General features: G+C 49.6%; 1 protein-coding gene across 1 annotated transcript in view; it reads right to left on the bottom strand.

Moving 5' to 3' along the window:
* PLXNA2 (plexin A2) overlaps positions 1-20,471 on the bottom strand; it is a 324,134-nt gene that overhangs the window by 36,824 nt on the left and 266,839 nt on the right. Inside the window, exons 18-22 of the mRNA XM_054026508.1 lie at positions 14,157-14,396; positions 12,059-12,202; positions 9,669-9,903; positions 5,408-5,550; positions 3,261-3,529 (exon numbers count right to left, since the gene is read on the bottom strand). Of these exons, the coding sequence (XP_053882483.1) occupies positions 3,261-3,529; positions 5,408-5,550; positions 9,669-9,903; positions 12,059-12,202; positions 14,157-14,396 (1,031 nt within the window). The remainder of the gene's footprint in view (positions 1-3,260; positions 3,530-5,407; positions 5,551-9,668; positions 9,904-12,058; positions 12,203-14,156; positions 14,397-20,471) is intronic.

Genomic DNA, 20,471 nt, shown 5'->3' with positions numbered 1-20,471 from the left:
GGAGGAATCCCTGAAAACTCCCCCAAGCTGTGAAATACTCCCCGTTGCTTTTGGCTGCTGGCTTCAGTGTGGCGATGGCTCCATTTGTGGACTGGTGGACAGTGGGTGAGCACAGAGTGGGCCCTTCCTGCATTGCACAGCAACCCATGAGGCAAAGCTGAGACACAGTGGAATAGAACCAGGGTGACTCCTATGCAACAGGGCCCTGAAATGCCGTCAGTGCGAGTGGAGGGACACGGACGGCTCAGGGAAGCGGAAATAGGAGGCAGCCTTTTGCCTCAGAGTCACGGGTGCCAATCTGACCCCGGTTACTAAATTCAATTTTTGTCTCATCTGCAGACTGTGTGTGTGACCTGGGGTGAGTCACTTCAGCTGCCATTTACCTCAGCTCCCCAACAGTAAAATGGGGAAGTTCCTTCCTTATTGGATGGGGGGGCTGTGAGGATAAAATCTATTAATGACTGTGAGGTGCACAGATACTGTAGGGATGAAGGTCAAGTAAGTACCTAGATAAATAGAACAAAAGCCCTTATATCACAGTGACACTGCAACTTTTGTTGCGCAGCGTCATCAGAGATGTGTAGGACTGATTGGGCCACGGAGGCTGAACCCCTAGATGTGGGCCAGAAAAGGTGTGAAGTGAGGTGAAGGTGTTTTACCACTGCCCTCTCCCTGCCAGCCCAGACTCTGGGTCTGTTACTTACCCTGTCCATCTAGGCTTTTATGCCATGCTCATCTTTAGAATATCTGGACCCGGCTTAGCAGATGCTCAAAAGCGTGCAGAACTGTACAAACATGCAAGAAGGGAGGTCCCTGCTCTGACGAGCTTGCGGTCTAATGAAGCAATTTATAGACACAGATGAAGGGATGCAATCAGGTGCTTATAACTCTGGAACCTTTTCCCCCATACAATTCCCTCACATTTAAAATGAAAAAAAAAAAAAAAAAAAAAAAAAAGCATAAATGCCAAGGTTTTTCCCTTTCGCTTTGATCTGGCACAGGCTGATTAGAAAAGCTCTGCACTCAGAAAGTGAACAGAGCAGCTCAAACGAGATCATGCCTATTGTGGTCCCTGCAGTGGCGCTCTCCTAGGCCCTGCTTCAACCTCTGAAACAACAATTAAATGCAAACATGCAACTGGATGGCCAGTGTTTTACAGGCACAACAGCCACATTGTGTCTCCAGTAACACTCACTCTTGTGCAGTGGATGCCCCTAAAAAAGCAACAGCCAGTGGGCTGTGATACGATGTGTGAGCTCACCAGCATATTCCCCATATTTAGAATAAGATATTCCACAAATACCAGTGTCCAAAGCAGACACTGCAGGCTAGTGAATACTGAGGGGTGAGCAGTGCCCACTGTAGCACTTTGTATTACTCATGGGCAGTGTTTGCCTTTAAGATTTAGTGGAACCCACTGTTCTGGGTTCAAGTGATGTCTCCTGATGTGCATCACTTAGAATAACATCAAAATCTTCTCCTCCTTTTCCAAATCCCAAATTATCTGAATTAATTCCATGTTGCCCCCACTCTCTTTGGACAAGCAGGGTGCTACTCTACAGAAGAAATGTGGCCAAGATGCAAAAGCCTCCACAGCAAACTCTCTGTGTGCCTGTCTGCCCTAACGCCGCACTAACGTAGCCTTGAACAGGAGAAGAGCCGGGACTGGCAGCAGAATCAAACACATAGAGGAAGGTGAATTCTAAGAAACACGCGGTGTGCTTTTATCTCAATGACTATGGTGCCTTCACACACTCAGATCAGCTAGGGTGCAGGATACTGGCCAAGATTGCCCCAGATCGCTCTCCCTCCAGCCCCCACACCATTTCCAAATCCCAAGGGAATCCCTTTGCTTTTATTCTCACTCTTAACCCAGTTTCCTCCATCTGGCACCTGCTTCCCCTGCCGCCCAGCTGGAAGATGGACTGAGGTGCCGGGGGAAGAGAAATGGTCTGACGATGAGATACCAGCGTAACCTCGGGGGTCACTTGGCACCAATGAGACTGATGGTGCTGTCAGCCTTCACTCAATGATGATGAGAGGAGGCCTCCAGTCCTGGCTCAGCTCACTCCACTTCATGGGCTCCAGGACACCCCATTTGTCAAGCAGGACTCTCTAGGGATGGAGGTGTTGGCACACCGTGAAGTTTCAGTCATGCTACATGGACTGGTGGCAGAAAGAAAAATGCGGTGCTCCATTGGGAGCCTCCAAGAGTCCATCCATTTCCCTTCCCTGTCTCTAGTAACATGGGGTTAACGCGATCTTATGTCTTCATGGATGGTTGCACAGCGTCTTAAACTTGATCCAAGAGCACTATTACCTCTCGTACTTCTCTCTTTCACTCCTAATCCCCCACTGTCCCTCTTGACCCCACTCATTCCTCCCCTCCTTCTGCACAACAGAACAGGGCACTGATGAAAAGCCCATCAGCCCTGTCCCTTTTTGTCTTCCAGTTGCTTCCTCCATGGCCGAGAGCTTGCGGGGACAAGGGGATATTCTTGATTTAGAGAAACCAACCCCGCCCCAAACAGCCAAAGACAAAAAGGAACCACTCTGAGCAGGGTCCCCAGTCCCTTCGAGCCTCCCATCCCCCAAAGTGAATAACAAAGAAGTGACAAATCCAATCTCTTCAAGATAACCAGGTTAGAAGCAAGGGGAGCTGCCCACCAAGAAACCACCTGGGCTGGGAATAAAAAAACTGACATCTGGAAAACGTAGAGTAAAATTGCTAATGTCCCTGAAGGTCAGGGGTCAGCCTGCCAATGCTGAGTAATGCGTTTTAACTGTCAAGCTGTCCAAACCTCTACCACGCACTCTCGCTTATTACTGTCAACCGGGTCACCCAGACTGGAGCCACTCTCCCCCCATGCTGAGCCTTCCCAGGGCTCCCAGTGCAACTAGATGGAAAGATCAAACCTGGATCTCCCCCTACCCACTCCCCTCAGTATCTGAGAGGCCAAGGGAAGTGGGAAAAGCAATGAATGAAAGCATGATGGGAGTTGCACATGGTGAGTTCGTTCTGCACTTCGAGGGTCTGTCTGGACTGGGGTTTCCTTGCTACCCACTGCCAGATCCTGCTATATGCAACTTTTCTTTGGGACTTGCCAGTGTGCATGTGTTGTAGCCATGCGGCTTTTTCTCTCCCCCTCCCCCCCCAGCCAAGGCTCTTCCCTGGGTGGAGAGGGGACAGCAACTGCATGATGTTGGTTCCTTTATCTGGGCACGCCCCTGCAGCTTCCTCCCCCTGCCGCTCATCTTACCTGCGCAGGAGCAGTTTGGGGTGATTCTTATTCTCCAGGTTCTTCTCAATCAGGTCTGAGAGCAGCTGCTTCAGCACGTCAGTTGCGTATTCCAGTTTTCCCTGCAGGCCTGTCATGATAAGGGAAGCCACATTGCCACGGTCACGCATGGAGAAGCTACGCTGCAGCTCCAGGGTCCGGATGAATGTCAGCAGAAACACCTTGTTGTTGATTAGCTGGGCAAAGAGCTTCAAGGCCTTCTCCACATTCTGCTGCCCGTTCCCTTGGACCTGTAAGCAGAGGACAACAATCTCAGCAAGCCACTGAAAGACACAGTGCTCCTATCTCTAGCTCTAGTTGCCTTCACCATTGCTCTGAATAAGGCTCGCTGAACACTAATGCCTCTGCTTTGAGGCTGAAAGCCCTACAAGTGACATACATTTTGTACTTGCTCTGCAAAAAAAGAAAGAAAAAAAAGTGACACTCCCATAAGTAAATTAATTACTAATTTAGACTATTGCTTTATTATAGAGAAACAGTAAAAAATTAATTGAGGCTTTCAGCCAGTCCTGGTGTTAAGTAATTCATTATGAGTCAAAATGATAAACTACATTAAGCAATTCTTTACTAAACATCTTGGAGCCGTATATATTGGTTCTACTAACGTTATATAATTAAACAACTGTGTAATTGGCAACACATTTATCACTCCTGCAGTTCTGTTTTTCATAAGTGAAACCAATAAAAAGTGGCCACATTTGTTAGAAAAAATCAGCTTACTTGGCAATTTAAATAATAAACATCATATGCGGGACTGGAAAATTTTGAAGATTGGCAATGGGAGAAGTCGACTCAAAAGCAGCCTGGCTGAGTTTAGTGCTTGAATTGTGGCCAGCTGTTTGCTGTTAGAATTTTCATCTAATTCATTAATTTTAATTAGATTTTTTTATTATATTAATAATCTCTTATATTTCTACAATGTCTTTCATGTCACAGGATCCCAAAGCGTAACTTGATACAAATGATACACAGGGATCCCTTCATCCACCGGTGAAATGCAGCCACCTCTAGAGTGATATACAGTGATTGCTCGATAGCACACAGCACTGTTTGGCCAAGAGCACATTTAACTGGAACTTGAAGGGGGGGATTTATGGAAGCAGAACACAATTACCCACACTGGAATCTGGCCAGGATAGCAGGAGCAACACCTGCTCATGTCAATGATACCAGGGCAAATATAATGACCAGAAGTGGTCAAGGCCTCTCTTTTACATCTCATCCCAAAGATGGTAGGTGAGTCCTCAGCTGGTGTCAATCGGCATAGATCCATGGACCTCGCTGGAGCGATGCCAAGTCACAAGAGTTGAGAACTAGCCTAATACCTCCAGGGCTTCTGATGCCAGGCTGGGGCACTAAGTCAACACCAATTCAAAGGGAAGAGTGCTACATGATAATTGGTATTACTTTCTGCAGCACCAGTGTTTGCTTTGAAGGCCTCCTATCCAGGTACTGACTCAACCCAATCTAGTGTTGTTTGCAGGGTTCTGAGGGGAACACAGCACAAGGCAGTGAGGACTGAAGTTAGCATTGACACTGAAATTTTAATGAATGGCTTATCTAAAAAAAAAAAAAAAAAAAATTGGTGGGGAGGGGATGAAAACTGCAGAGGGACAGCAAATCCTGGGCCAGGTCATCCCAAGGTGAAAAGCTCATCCCTTGCGGGAGCACAGTAATAAATCAGGAGCATGGTGTAGCCGGATACTCTTTGCTTTTCTCTCCACAATAAAGGGATTAAAAGAGACTTTAAAAAGACACTGATAAGGAAGGCAGCCAGTTTGCTGCTGGGTTTGCAAGATCCAGGGTGGTGCTTTAGCGATGAAAATAAAAAAACAAAAAAAAACAAAAACCAGCCCCAGAAGAGAGCAAGAGGAAGCAAGCCGTGTGTTAAAGAGATAAAATGCCAGGCCATTTGTTAAAATGAACTCTGTGCTTATTTCACTTACCCTAGCGCTTCTAATAAGATTCAACGAGGGAGGTGGGAAGGTGCTTCACAGCTCTGTGAGTTTCAATCTAGCTTCCCAGAAGGGACCAGGAAAATAGTCCAAACTACGTAAGCACTAGGAGCAACGGAGAGAGGGAGAGCACGCGGCCAGCCATTTCATTACCTCCAGCTCACGCAGGACGGGGTGGTCCTCAATGCCAGGGAAAAGGACCCTCATGGCATATGTCCGATAATCAAGGTATGGGATCCCAGAGCGATCCAGGTCACTGGTTAATTCATTGATGTCTGTCTGCAGCTCCGCAAAAGCTATTGTGGGGGGAGGGGAAGGCCAGGAGGAGAGAGAAAAAGAAGTGCAATCAAAGGGGACCATGGGGAATTGAGTCTAAACAACAGGGGCTTTGGGAACAGCCAGCAGTCTGCCTTCCTGGCAGGCAAATCCAGGACAGCAAATGGGCCATCTTGGGAAGCTGGGTCACTGTAGGACCTCACTGTGTCGCTCAGACATGCCATCATGGCTGGGAGACACTTTCACAGCAGCAGCAGAGAGAGGGTGTGTGGGTGTGCACAAGTATGTGCAAATACTGTGCAAAGAACAGATGCTGAGAACAAAAGATGTTTGCTAATTTGTATGCAGTTCACACCTTGTGTACAAGCACCTAAAATACCTTGAAAGGCTCCATTTAGAAATAAGGATACTATTTTTAAATTGTTGTGCCTACCACATTCTCTCTCGTTCTTTCTCTTCTCTACAAGTAACACCACTAACCTAATATCATGCTTCAGGGCCTAAAATGCAGGCTGCAGGGGTCAGGAAGTTATTTATCTGTCCATGTATGGTACAGCATAGTCATAGATATTATGGAGGTTCGTGTAATGGGGAGTGGAGGTGAGGTGAAGTGAAACATAAGATGCTGGATGGAGTACTATACTTGATGGACTGATGCTTCCATCCATAGTTTCTAGGACTCCAGCTAGGATCTCCTCAACCATGAGTCCATATGTCTGTCCTACATTCATGTCATTCTTTGCCTTGTTTGCAAGGGCCTCCTCATATTTTGTTTGGCTGTGTGTGCTGATGCAAATTTCAAGAACATGAATATAGATCATTCTCTGAAATTTGCTGCATTCTGTTTATTTTTATTTTTCCCCTTGATCCACAAGCTCCCTTCAAACTAGATGAAACATCTTTTCTAGGATGCACAACAGCAAACCTTCCCAGAATGTTCTTTTTTTTCCTGTCAGAAGTCAGCCCCAGGTTAGCCTGCTGCCGCTTGGCTTCCAGCAAGCATCATTTAATTTCCATCTTTGTATCCCTGCTGGGATGCCAAGCCCAGCCTGCCTTGTTGCTAGGGCCTAGATTCCTACACTCTGAAATTTGTAAGTGACAATTTCAACGAGTTAAAACAAGTACAAGGTTTCTCAAAAACAAATCGAGGAGGAGATTCTTTCTATCCCAAAGGTTCTGCTCTTGCTAGCTCGATGGCCGCTGCTGGGAAGAGTTCATTTTTTCACCTGCAGTTATGCTGCCAAAAGAGAAATGTGATTACTAACTGAGATTTTTATCTAGAGAGGTTATTTGTCTGAACTCCTCAATCTCTTTGATGCAGAGCATGCTGCATAGAAGACAACCTGGATCGTAGCCACATGCACCCCGTGGTCCTTGCATGAACCCTCTCATATGCACCCCACACCACAAGTGCTCACTCTCCTCTGCAAAATGTACTGACTCCCACTTTCTCTGAACCTACGCACACCCCATTTACAAATGCACAACACCCTCAACACAGGCCTTTGAATGTGTATACATTGATTCTCAGTCACCCAGTGTACAAATTAGCTTCTATCCCTACCTTTCACCCCATGTAAAAATGCACATCCCTGACACAGCCCCGCAATGCAGTACCCCCAATACACTCACCCCCCACTCCTCTACCGTCTCCCAGAATGTAACCTTTGACAGCAAAGCCAGAGCACAGGAGAGCAGCCCTGTGGTGCCTGCACCTCTCTGCACTACGTTGCCAGCCCGTTTTCTCCTCGGTATCTAGGACGCTATGCTGGGCTCCAGGAGGCAGGCTTCCAGCAGGTGCAGTGTGGACTCTTTTCTCTCTTTGTGGGCCAGGATTATTCCACTTTCTAGTTCTGTCTCATTCCTTGCCAGAACCATACAATTCCTATGGGGTCAGAGTCCCCTTCTGTCCATACGAAACCCCTTCAGCAAGAGGCCATTAGAGAATGAGACATATTGACGAGGCACTGTGGGGCCTGAGCAGTTTCCACAATGTAATCTCGATGCGTCACTTAAGCAGGATCAAGCTCTAATCCTATTCTCCGCACATTAGGCTGTGTCTGCATCGGATACACTCGTTACGGCCTGCCCTAGTTGTGGGGGCAGGCGTGCTTGCCTCGAAGGCGCAGAGACTCTCCCGCTCTCTGAGCCCATGAAGGGAGACACTGACCTAACCTTTGCTCTGAAGCTATAAACAGGCTCAGGAGGCCTTAGATTCAAACCAGTTCACCTGCAACATGGTATGAACAGGAGCTGGTTACCAGGGAAACTAGACCTGAGACTAGGTACTAGAGCTGGCATCAAATCAATGGAGCTCAAGGAGAGGGAAACTCTGCTAGGCCATATGAAGTTTCTCAGGAAAAGGGGTCAATTTATAAACTGATTGTCTATTTTTCACCATGGTGATTTTTTTTTTTTTAATATAACATATCTGCCAACATGTAGAGGAGAAGACGATTAGTTATGCTGAGCAGGAAAGGGGAGAGGTAGAGAAATCTGCATATAACATGAACTCACCAAAGAATAGAGCTCATTTAAGGGCTGTAGAAAATTCAGAGCTACAGTGCCACGATATAGAAAGCGTCTGGTGTCTGTGTGTATGAGTGTGATTGCGTATGTGTTCATGTGTCTGTGCAGGACTCTGCCTGTGTGTTTAACTATAGCCCTGTCTACACTAGGGGATTTGAGCAAAACATTCCCACTGGCGCTCCCACTGGTTCAACTGCCCTGAAGCTGGGGAGGCCCTAGTGGAGACAAGGCTCTGGGGACTTCTGCAGGTTTTACCACCGTGTCATTTAACTAGCTCAGAGCCAAAAATGCTCACACTTTCATGGTTCTAGGGCTCCTTAACACTGATGCGGCTGATCTTGTGGGAATTTCCCACTGAAATCCGGTGGGGCAGACCAGGCCTGTGTGTGAATGCATATCCAGGCATTTCGGTGAGTGAATGTGCCATTTTCAAATGTTCCTGTAATTTAGTTGAAATAGATAAAAGGAGGTGAAGTGGATTTAGCGCTTACCAGTGAGAGAAGAGGAGCAGTAGCAAAGCATACGTTCCTGACTGACACAAACAAGCCATGGACTGCAGCTGCATTTTTTTCCTGACATGAAAGCACCTAGAATTCCTCAGAAGTCACCCTGTTCTAGTCATTTGTCAGTGCCGTGACTATCTGAAGCCCTGGAAATCCCAAAGGGGGAGGCTCTGGTCTAGATTAGACCATTTTGCAATAAGATGAAGGGACATCCTTAACAGAGGCTTGTGTGAGGAATCCAGGCAGAACTTGGACACAAACCCAGGATTCCTTCAGGGGCTACTTTCCAGGAGGATGTTTCTCCTTCTCCTCCATGACCTTAGATGGTGAAATCCAGGCACCTGCCTGTGTGGGCAGATTGAGGAAATCATTAGAAATCCCAGCTTGATTTCTAAAGAAACCAACTGGGCCGACGTGGCAACACTTCCAGGAAGCCTTGCCTGAGTCTGCAACCAATACGTTCTATGAGGGAGAGAGACGCCAGATCCAGGCTAGCTGGATCTCATCTCACATCCCCCTCCGACTTTTGTTTTTCATTTTCATGCTAATTCTGTCCTGCTCTGATAGCCCTGCAGACCCCAGGACACTGACAGCTCTCCCATTGCTGTCTCAGCCCTACCCTGGGGTGAGAGGGGGGAAAAAGGGGCTCCCATTTAAGTGGGGCGCTCTGCATCCACAGCTCCTCTGCAGATGCGATGGTGCCAATTCCAATGCGGACACTCTTCCAGTAGGAAAGGAACAGAGCCGTCAGCTCGGGAGTGAGTGAGAACCTCTCCAGTTCAGACACTGGGGGGATTTTCAATTGGCACGTCACATTTACCAATTGGTACGTCACATTCCCAGTAAGGAAGTGGAAACCATTTCTTGCCAGGTCTGTGAGATTTGGAGATGGCTCGGGGCAGTTCAAATGCCTGGGTGACATGGGCAGGTTACACAGGGCTCTCAGAACAGAGACGCCTACCTGGCATTTGGAGTTGCACCTTTGGCCTCCCTGTAATTTCTGCTAATGTGCACTGCCCCATGTACGCTGGCTTCGGGGAATGCAGTCACGTCAAAGCCCATTCCCCTTTGCCCCGTCCTGAACACAACAACAACGGGGTACTGACCCTCCTTGCATTCCAGGGCCACCCGAGACTCCAGGTTGTCCATCTGCATCTGGAGCCTCTTGAGGGTGAGGTCGTTCTCCCGGGACTTGCGCTTGTAAGCGATGAGGACGATGATGACAATGATGAGAAGCAGGCTGCCTCCCGCCGCAATGCTGACGATGGCGGGCAAGGTCAGCAGGCTGTCCGAGATCACATTCACCGAGCCAGGGGAGAAGACGATGCCGCCCACGTGCACCTAGCCAAGCAAAACACAGGGGGGCTCAGCCAGTGGGCTCTGCCTGCTGTGACCAGATGAGGGGCGGGGGGTGCAGTTACACCTGCTGGGGCTGGTATTTGGGTGAAGAACTGATCAGCCTTGAGAGTATCTCCACCCCTTTCAGGCAAAGCCAGTGTGCTTCCCACGTATTTGATACTCTACATTAACTATAAGCTCTTCCGAGAACCACTGGGTCCCCCGTCCTAAATTCCTTTGTCGCTTAGTCTGGCTTCCCAGAGACATTGGGCTCTCCCCATCTATTCTAGCATGTGCTCTCTCTATAGGTCCCGTCAGCACAGTGTGAAGGCACCCAGTTTCTTCCTGCTGCCCCAGGATCTGTCTTGTTTGGTCAGTTTCAGCTGCTGCATGACAAGACATACAAGTGCTGTGAATGCAGCCTGGTGCTTTCTCCAACATCTCACTCTGTCCCCGGGTTACGCTGTTCTGTACTGATATCTGATGGAAAATCTCTGGTCCTCGCTTACAAGCTGAAGAAATCTCTTCTCATTTACTCCCTAATATTTTGGATGCTGGAGCAGAAAACGTCTCTCCATTTCAATCTTTCCTCCATCATGCTGGAGGTTATGCTGTTCCTCTCTTGTTCCTTGGCCTGTACTTTCTCTCTCCCATTTCCCATGTCTAGCTTACGGTTACTCATCGTGCACTTGGGAAGACGTTGTCTTTGTTCACCACCTTTCACTGTGGAGAGGTTTCTGCCACTACAATAGCTTTGACCTCTCATCATGAAGGACACTGGATTCACCCCCAGAGCTACCACTGCTCACTCCTGACACAGTCCCAGCAGTGCTGCTGACCACACTGTTCTGCTCACTCATCCATGCTGGGGAAACTGATTTCTGCCCTAGTGGTTATCTCAGCAGGAGAGAAGAGCCAGGGACAAGAAACAGGGGCCTCTGAATAACTGGTGCTCACTCCTCCTGCTCAGATGCCTGATAGATTTTCTCTGCTCCCAAAGCCCCTTTCTTTATTGATTAGGGAGATCATTCCCCAGTCTGCAAAGATGCCGTCAGAGGACATGGTAAACAGTCTGTCTCAGTCACAACTAAGACCATATGAACACTGGCTGCCTTCAAAAAAAAGGGCACAGCCTATTTGAAACACACAGACAGCTTCAGTTCATGATAAATACGTCAGCCTTTCACTATCTCAGGCTTTGTTCTTATTATCTGATGGCTCCATTTGACTTTCATTTCACAGGCTTTCAACTCCCTTTTGTAAACTGCGGACATTAGAGACAGAGTGACAATTCCACTGGCAAAGGAGTTCAAGGAAAACCAAGTAAGCGGGCTGGGTGAGAAGAGAAAAGAGAAGAGGCTATATATGAAAGCTGTGGTATAAACAGACTGGGGGTTAAAATGGGTTAGGGTTTTCTTGAATGTGCCAAGGCCTTAGATATAAGCAACTGTCAGCAGGGAAGCTCTAGTGTGAATTATACTGTGATATTTCAAATATGTTTTGGTTGCTGAACTTAAAGAAAAATAAATCACAATTAAAGCCTCATTTGAGCTCTACCCAGACACTTCAGCAGCTGCCCACTTGGTCTCTAACGGCATCAGAGAGGAGTAACACTGCAGTAAATGAAAACACAGGAGCTGCCATGCCGGATCAGATGCCAGCCCATCAAATTCAGTACTCAGCAGTGGCCAATCTCTGATGCTTCAGGAAAAGGCAAAAATCCCCCTAATACACCTGGCCAATTGTACCATGCTATCCACAGAAGCAAAATTCCTTCCTGACCCCTGCAGATGTTACAGGAAATTCAGTTCATGCCTTATGGAATGAACAACAAATAAAGAACGGTGAAAGAATATGATAAGAATATGATACCTGGTACTGATGTCCTGCTGACACAAATACTTGAGTTTCCTGGAATCTCTAGCAAGCCCGGATAGTAGGAGGGCATCTCCAATGAGAGGATAGAGATTTCCTCCTTTCTAATCCACAGCAATGCTTAACTTCCTATAAACAGCCATAAAGGGAGGTAAATCCTATCTGATTCCTGACAACTCTAGGAGAAATGGCACTCAGCTGCCTCAGTGAGCCATGGAAGGAAGGAAGGCAAGAGTAGATACATAGGTATATAAGGTAGCTAGATGGTGTGTTTTGACCTCACCATAACTTTGTGCTGCCCGGTGAGGTTGGGGGGCTCACACAGCAGTTGGGTCTCAGACACAGTGACAGCACAGGGGGTATCTCCAATCAGGACAGTGTAGTTTAGCTTTGCTCCTCCGGAAGCTGGTGGGCACAGATTTTTGCCCTATTGACAAAAGGTAGAGAAGACTGTATAAAGATTCAGCATGTTCCTTGGCCATTACTATTCTGGCCTTTATCCTCAGTCATAGCTTGCATGTGCTTTGAAAGGAAAGCCTGGGTGTCATCCCTTTCCAATTTCCACTGGCTTCTCTCTCCAGTTGGCAAAACATTTCTATATCATTTACACCCTAGGTCCCAATAATGGAGGGTGGAGAAGACAGGCTTAAAGGGGTATTACTGTGTCTAAGGATTTGTCTACACTAGAACCTTCCCCGCAGCAGTGCTTTGAAGTGTGAGTGTGGTTGTGCACAAGTACTGGGAGAGCACTCTTCCAGCACTCCTGGTAATCCACCTCCACAAGAGGATTAGCTCCCAGCGCTCAGAGCCTGCCTATACTAGCGCTTTAAAGCACTCACACTTGCTGCGCTCAGGGGGGTGATTTTTCACACCCTTGAGCCAGCAAGTTAGAGCGCTATAAAATGTAAGTGTAGACAAGCCCCAAGGCTATGTCTACACTGCACAACTTACAACGGTGCGGCTGTGCTGCTGCAGCTGCGCCGTTGTAAGGTGTGCTGTGTGGCTGCTCTTTATCGCTGGGTGAGAGCTCTCCTGACAACAAAATTAAAACCACCTCCAACGAGGGGCGGTAGCTTCATCGCCGGGAGCGTGGCTCCTGCGAACACCGGCGCTTTTCGTCGTTAACACGTTTGTCGTTCAGGGGGGTGTTTTTTCACATCCCTGCGCAACAAAAGTTTTAGTAATGAAAGTGCCAGTGTAGACATAACCTAAGCTTGTTGTACTGATGTGTCTCAGGCCCGGTGTGTACCTTCAATTGACACAATTATGTCAGATAGAGATGTGATTTTTTTTTTCAAACCAATAAAAGCTATAATGTAGACACCGTTATACCTGTGTAAGATGGTACGGCTAATTTTCTTTGCTAAACCAGAATAAGCTATACAGATATAACCACTTATATACTGGTATAATGGTGTCCACACTTTTTGGGAGGGTTTTTGCGCGTCACTTTAACTATGCTGGCACAGTTAAAGCAACAAAACTTTTTAATGTAGACAAGGCCTCAGATTTGTGAGGGCCTCAAGCTAATAAAACTTTACTTGGTACAGTAGGGGCATGATTTTTTACAACACTACTATTCTGGAAAAAGCCCCAGTGAAAACACAGTTATACCAGCAAAAAAGTACTTTTGCCCATATAGCTTATTTCATAAGCTATACCTGCAAAAGCACTCCTGCGTCTACATTAGGAGGGTGTGCCAATAACTATACCACAAACCTTTTTCTAGTGTAGACAAGGCCTAAGAATGTGGGCAACTGAATTACCCAGAGAAAGTTCCCCTGGGCTCGGGGATTTTCCCCACACTGTATAAGGTAAGGAGTTTTTACCTCCTCTTCCTTCTTCACTTAGGTCATAAACTAATGGCACCAAACTCAATCAAGAAATACTTGATGTTGCTACAATATCTTTCAAACCAAGATGCTTATGCAGCACCATATAAATACTGCCACATCTGGAGCGTGCTGCACAACAGGGAAAAGGAGGGAAAGTTTGCTCTACAACACTAGAGCAAACCCCTGCTCACACAAAAAGCCCTGCACGGGTCTTTAAAATTCATGCAGAGCTGGCAGTTTTTAAGGTCTCATCTGAAAGACCCTCAGAGTAAAGTGCATATACCTACTTGGGAAGGGTGAAGGGCTGAGTCAACCTGTGACATCAGGGATCCTGTGTATTTCAAACCTTCCCCTCTCATCACGGAGTTTGCCAGCTGACCAGCAACTCTGTAACAAGGTCTTGATCCACAGCCCTGCTCCTGGGGCTTAGACTTCACTCTTTCCCATGCCATTCGTTTCCCATTCCAGCGTATGCAGCTTTCTGAACTAAAGAGAGAGCAACTGGACTGTGCAAACTACTGGAACTAACATCTCCGGCATTCGTACCTTGAGGATGATGGGCGATCCCGGCTTCTGATCCAAAACCCCAGTAGGGCTCAGAAGCTCAAATGTTGGGTTTGGGTAGTAAATAAACTTAGTGTCATTATAGATCAGCAGGGATTGCACGTTGTTAAAGACAAAGCCAAATTCGTCCGGTCGCTCGACAGCATCCAAGCCAGGTCGGTACTCAAGAGTGAGGGGTGGAGCTAAGCAAGTCAGGGTAGTTGTGTTCACAATCTTACAGACCTGGACAGGAAAGGGAAACAAGAGAGGAAGATTAACACTTTGAATGAGAAATCTCTTTTACTGTCTGATCTTTGCCCAGACATACCACCCAGTGGCAAATTAACTGACTTCTATGCAGTTACACTCATTTAGGCTTTGTCTACTGTATGGTTGCTAATTGTCTTTTAAAACCCTTACACTAGAGCTGAATTTGGCCCTTTCAGACTGGAAGATACCTAAGACTCCAAATCTATCCCAGATGAAACAGGCCATTGTCATCAGACTGGTTTACTGGCCTCTATCTGAAATAGCTGCAGTCCTATTCCTAGTGGGACAGGTGCCCACAGCATAAAAGCTACCATTACAGTTGCTGGCCTCAGCACAGGGTATGGGAGGTGAATTTTCTTCTCAGTTTAGAGCTGGTCTTTCCAGGGCAGGTCAGAGACATGGGGTTAGAGGGACAGCATATGGGAAACTGAGAAGGGTCCAGAGGGGTATCACACAGGAAGGACCATAGTTCTGCTAACCCACTGGCAATAATGTGAAAGTGTTACCAAAGCTAATCAGTGCAGCTCACACGCATACACACACACAGACACTCAGAGTTGCAAGATGTTAATAAAACCTCTTGCAGGCACTCTCTTTTGTGCTGATCTGAGCCTGGCTGCAGTCATTGCTTTTAAAAGCATGGCACTCAGTAACTGTGAAAGGGGTTTCAGCTGCATTTGTTTATCTTATGTCTCTCTCTCTGCAACTTGACGAGTAGGAAAGAGGAGAGCAGAATAGAATTTGCCTTTATGCTGAGCCTGTGAACAGCAGGTATCTTTTTAAACTTTACAATGCAATGAGTTAGGGACTGAGGACCAAATTCAGAGGAGCCTACACTAGTATGAGTGAGTGTGAGTGGGTGTTACTGACATGTCGTGGGTGGGTGGAAGTGAAGGGCTGTAGCAGGAAAAACAGACCATAAGAGGCAAAAGTGGTGCTTATGGAAGTCAAATCATGTCTCTCTCTCTCCCTCACGCACACAGGTTGACATAATACAGTCAAGGGGATGTCAGCATTTTCTGAAGGAAACCTTATTTGAAATATTTGCCTATAAAAGTTACCCTTAATGGCTGAAAGCCAGCCAGGAGATTTTGTGAGGAGCAAGTTGAGGGATAGTCTGCATCCCTAGCACCTGAGGCTGTCATGTTATTTGTTCTCACATTCTACTGATCCTGGCCAGTACTTGAAGAGGACAGGAATGCCCAAAGGCTGTAACCAGTTATGTGGGTTCTACAGAATTTTGCAGTCTTCCTTCCAAATCAGTACTGAATTACCAGCACAGCTAGGGTTACCATACGTCCGGATTTTCCCGGACATGTCCGGCTTTTGGGGGCTCAAATCCCCGTCCGGGGGGAAATCCCCCAAAGCCGGGCATGTCCGGGAAAATCGGGAGGCTCGGCCGGGGCCTCTTTGTGCGGGGCCGGGGGCATGGTGCCCGGCCGGGAGCCGGGCCGGGGGCCAGGCCGGGCCAGGGTCGCAGTGCCGGGCCGGTCCGGGCCCACGGGGCCGGGCCCGCGGGGCTGGGAGCCGGGAGCCGGGCCCGCGGGGCTGGGAGCCGGGAGCCGGGCCCGCGGGGCTGGGAGCCGGGAGCTGGGCCGGGGTCGGGGAGCTGGGAGCCGGGCCGGGGTCGGGGAGCCGGGAGCCGGGCCGCGGGGCTGGGAGCCGGGCTGGGGTCGGGGAGCCGGGAGCCGGGCCGCGGGGCTGGGAGCCGGGTCGGGGAGCCGGGAGCCGGGCCGGGAGCCGGGCCGGGGTCGGGGAGCCGGGCCGCGGGGCTGGGAGCCGGGCCGGGGTCGGGGAGCCGGGCCGGGGTCGGGGAGCCGGGCCCGCGGGGCTGGGAGCCGGGAGCCGGGCCGGGGTCGGGGAGCCGGGAGCCGGGCCGGGGTCGGGGAGCCGGGCCGCGGGGCTGGGAGCCGGGAGCCGGGAGCCGGGGTCGGGGAGCCGGGAGCTGGGTCGGGGAGCCGGGAGCCGGGCCGCGGGGCTGGGAGCCGGGAGCCGGGGTCGGGGAGCCGGGCCGGGGTCGGGGAGCCGGGAGCCGGGTCGGGGAGCCGGGAGCCGGGCCGCGGGGCTGGGAGCCGGGGGGTGCGCCGGGGGTGGTCGGCCAGGGCCCGAGCCGACCCAGGCTGGAGCCGCCGGGGGCCAGCCTGGGCCGCGCCGCGCCTCCTTCTCCCTCCCCCTTACCTTACCTTACCTTACCTGCTTCAGGCTTCAAGCAGGGGAGGGGGCGGAGACTTTGGGAGGGGGCGGAGTTGGGGCGGGGGCGTGGGCGGGGCTGGGGGCGGGGCCGGCCCCCCCGGGAGTGTCCTCCATTAGGAGGCACAAAATATGGTAACCCTAAGCACAGCACTAGGGAGGGTTACAGGAGTAATACAAAAAACAGAGTTCTAATCTCTCCTGGTTTCTAATGGCACTAAGTTACAGGGACCCTTGTATGCTAGCTAAATTCTGACTTGGCTAATTGCATTCTGCCTCTCTAAATTCCCTCTGCAGATTCTGATGGATTGGTATTTAGCCAGAATCATTTGCTTAAGCTTGAATCATTAAAGTCTCGTTTTTGGGAGAGTTTGTGTGTCCTCTAAACCAGCACAAGGACACAAGAGTGGAGCTGGAGATAGAGCTTCAAACTGAAAATGGCTTAAGCAACTAAAGAATCACAAACCAGATTGCTAAGTACTTTTTTCTCTTCTGCTGCTCTGTATTTGCCCAACACATCTTTGAACTGGACCCATAATTAATGTCTGGTCTTGGCTACACATTTGTGATCAGAGACAATCTTTTAATACCAAAGGGACAGAAGAATAATCAACTGATACTGAAGGATTCTAGGTAAAATGAAGGTCAACTCCTGCTGCGCTGAGGATGCCCATTGCCCCCCCTTTCCGTATGGGGAAGAGTTTGTTTGGAGGCAGAGCATAGCTTTCTTTGCTAATTTATTTAGAAACCAGGCCCTATAAAGCTTCAGGGGATGTTTAATTTGGCCTCCCTCCACAAACAGAAGATTTAATTCCACTCAGATTGTGTATTTAGAATTATCTTTGTAATAATAATAATAATAATAATAAAAAGCAAAGCTCAGATCTGAGCACGGGGGAAAGGGAAAAGGCATGACTGCTAAGTAAGTAACCCTTCCCAGGATAACACTCAACAAGTTCAGTTTTTTTGCAACATGGAAAGAGTATTCTCAGGTTCAATTGGTGATGAATGTTAAAGTGAGCATACATCTCATTACAGCGTGCATGGCAGGGCTGGCTCCAGCATTTCTGCCGCCCCAAGCAAAAAAAAAGCCGCGATCGGCGGCGGCAGTTCGGCGGCAGGTCCTTCGCTCCTAGAGGGAATGAGGGACCTGCTGCCCCCGAATTGCCGCAGGTGCCGCCCCTCTCCCTTGGCCACCCAAGCACCTGCTTGTTAAGCTGGTGCCTGGAGCCGGCCCTGGTGCATGGACACTACTTAGACCCCGGCAAACCGAGGTTTGCTTCAGCTCGGCTTCCTTGAGTGGAAAGAGCTAAATTAATATTAAGTGTTATTTCTGCAGCATCAGGAAGGACAGAGCACTGGACTGTCTTAAGAGATCTAGATTCAGTCCCCAGCTCTGCCGCAGACCCCCTGTGTGTCCTTGAGAGATTCACCTCATGTACGCTGTGCCTCGGCTCTCCATCTGTAAAATGGGGAGGATACTTCCTCAGCTCACAGGGATCTTGAGATTTAGGTGCAAGTTCGGGGATGTACAGTTTCTTTTAATGGTTCTCGCGGATTGAGAGCCACTGCTCTACTGCTTAGTCTTGTACCAATTCCACTAACCCCACTTCTATCCTTTGAGCAGAGAGCCATTTCCTCCCCAACATGGTGGAATTCAAAAGACTCCTGAACCATTCACAGAACACCTCAGCAAGCTGGGCCTGTTCTCTTCCCTACATTCGATATTCCTTCCACTCTCCCCACAAAATCTGAAACACCTCCCTTCTTAAAATCAGTCGGGTACCTCTATACTTATCTTCGGGTCCGGCAGTAAGCAATCGATCTTCTGGGATCGATTTATCATGTCTTGTCTAGACGCGATAAATCGATCCCGGATGTGCTCGCCGTCGACGCCGGTACTCCTGCTCCGCGAGAGGAGTACGCGTAGGGTTACCATACGTCCAGATTTTCCCGGACATGTCCGGCTTTTTGGGTTCCAAATCCCCGTCCGGGGGGAAATCCCAAAAAGCCGGACATGTCCGGGAAAATCGGGACATGCGGGCCGGCGGTGCTGGGCCGGGGGCCGGGGCCGGGCCGGCAGTGCCGAGCCGGGGGCCAGGCTGGCGGTGCCGAGCCGGGGGCTGGGGGTGCCGAGCCGGGGGGGCTGAGCTGGGGGTGCCGGGGCCGGGCCGGCAGTGCCGAGCCAAGGGCCGGGCACCGGCAGTGCTGGGTGGGCTGGGAGTGCTCGGCCGGGGGTGCCGAGCCGGGGGCCGGGCCGGCGGTGCCGAGCCGGGGGCCGGGCCGGGGACCGGCAGTGCTGGGTGGGCCGCGGGTGCTCGGCCGGGGGCCAGGCCCTGGGCCAGCACCCCAGGGCCCAAGCCGACCCAGGCTGGAGACGCCGGGGGGGCCAGCCTTGGCCGCGCCTCCTCCCCGCACTCCCCCCTTACCTGCTTCAGGCTTCCCGCGAATCAAATGTTCGCGGGAAGCAGGGGAGGGGGCGGAGTTGGGGCGGGGACTTTGGGGAAGGGGTGGAGTTGGGGCAGGGGGCGTGGGCAGGGGCGGGGGCGGGGCCCCGTGGAGTGTCCTCCTTTTGGACACTGAAAATATGGTAACCCTAAGTACGCAGAGTCGACGGGGGAGCCTGCCTGCCGCGTCTGGACCGGCAGTAAGTTTGAACTAAGGTACTTCGACTTCAGCTACGTTAATAACGTAGCTGAAGTTGCGTATCTTAGTTCGAAGTGGGGGGTTAGTGTGGACCAGGCTGACCCGGGAGCGTCTCTGTGCTGAGCAGATCTAAAAAGTCATTTTGCTTCAGAGTGAAAGCAAAACTGTTCCCACTAAATAAGAATAATAAACTGGATGTTTACAGCATTCTGGGCGCCTCGTTCAAGCTCATAAAACGTCCAAATGCACAACAGCTCAAACAGATAGAACAGGACAAGATGAATGATAACCGTCATTAGATAACGTCCAGTCGCTGTGTTTGGTGTCATGGCAGCACAAAGGCTGTTACCAGACATTATTTGGACAACATTTCTAGCTGCCAAAAAATGCAGAAATGTTTTGTTCAACCCGAAACAAAATATTTTCAACTTTTTCAGTTCAGCCAGAGAAGTAGAAAAACAGGTATTTGCAAGTGTGACAGCCTGGGACTACTCCTTTGCCGAAGTAAAGTAAGGGTTCAATCTGTGCTTCCCCTTGCCAGTTCTTAGGGACGAAAGCTCCGCTCAATTTGCTCTCAGGGAGGTCAAGAGAGGATAAAGGACATCAGCAGCTCAGCCAGATACCAACCTGCATCCGTATGCAGTAGGCTGAAGGGTGGAGGTTTTACCGGTTTTTAAGGCAAAAGAAGGGCATGAAAGGGTCTAGCTAAAGAGCAGCACTGCGCACTTGGCACCCGTGCAGTGGCCTGGGTATGCTGCCAGCCGTTCTGCTGAGTGCACCTGGGGAGAATGCAATTTACACAGTCTGGGCCCAAAGAAAAAAAAAAAGATTACAGTTCTATTTGTTCACTTTTTAAACTTTCCATGGTGGTTTATGACATGTGGGACAAATGGTTTACATAAGGGGCTCAGTTAGAGCTAACTAGGAGAGAGGCATCAAAATAAGGCTGAGGAAACACACACAGCCCCATGCACACAAGTCCCTAAAGAGCCACAGTCCAGCTCACGCAAGGGGTACCTTACTTTCTGCACACCAGCTCCCTTCCGCATGTGAGCATCTGGGGCTTTGCAGGCACAGGGGCCACATGTGCATTTCTGTGTCATGCTGCAAAACTGGGATCAATGTAGCCACTAAAAGCAAGTGCTGTTAGAGACACCTACTGCAGTGGTATGAACACCCCATTACAGCAAGCCTGGCTGTTCTTGAACAATT

Source organism: Malaclemys terrapin, chromosome 4 (assembly GCF_027887155.1).
Source record: "Malaclemys terrapin pileata isolate rMalTer1 chromosome 4, rMalTer1.hap1, whole genome shotgun sequence".
Taxonomy (NCBI): domain Eukaryota; kingdom Metazoa; phylum Chordata; order Testudines; family Emydidae; genus Malaclemys; species Malaclemys terrapin.
This window is presented reverse-complemented; position numbering and strand designations above follow the sequence as displayed.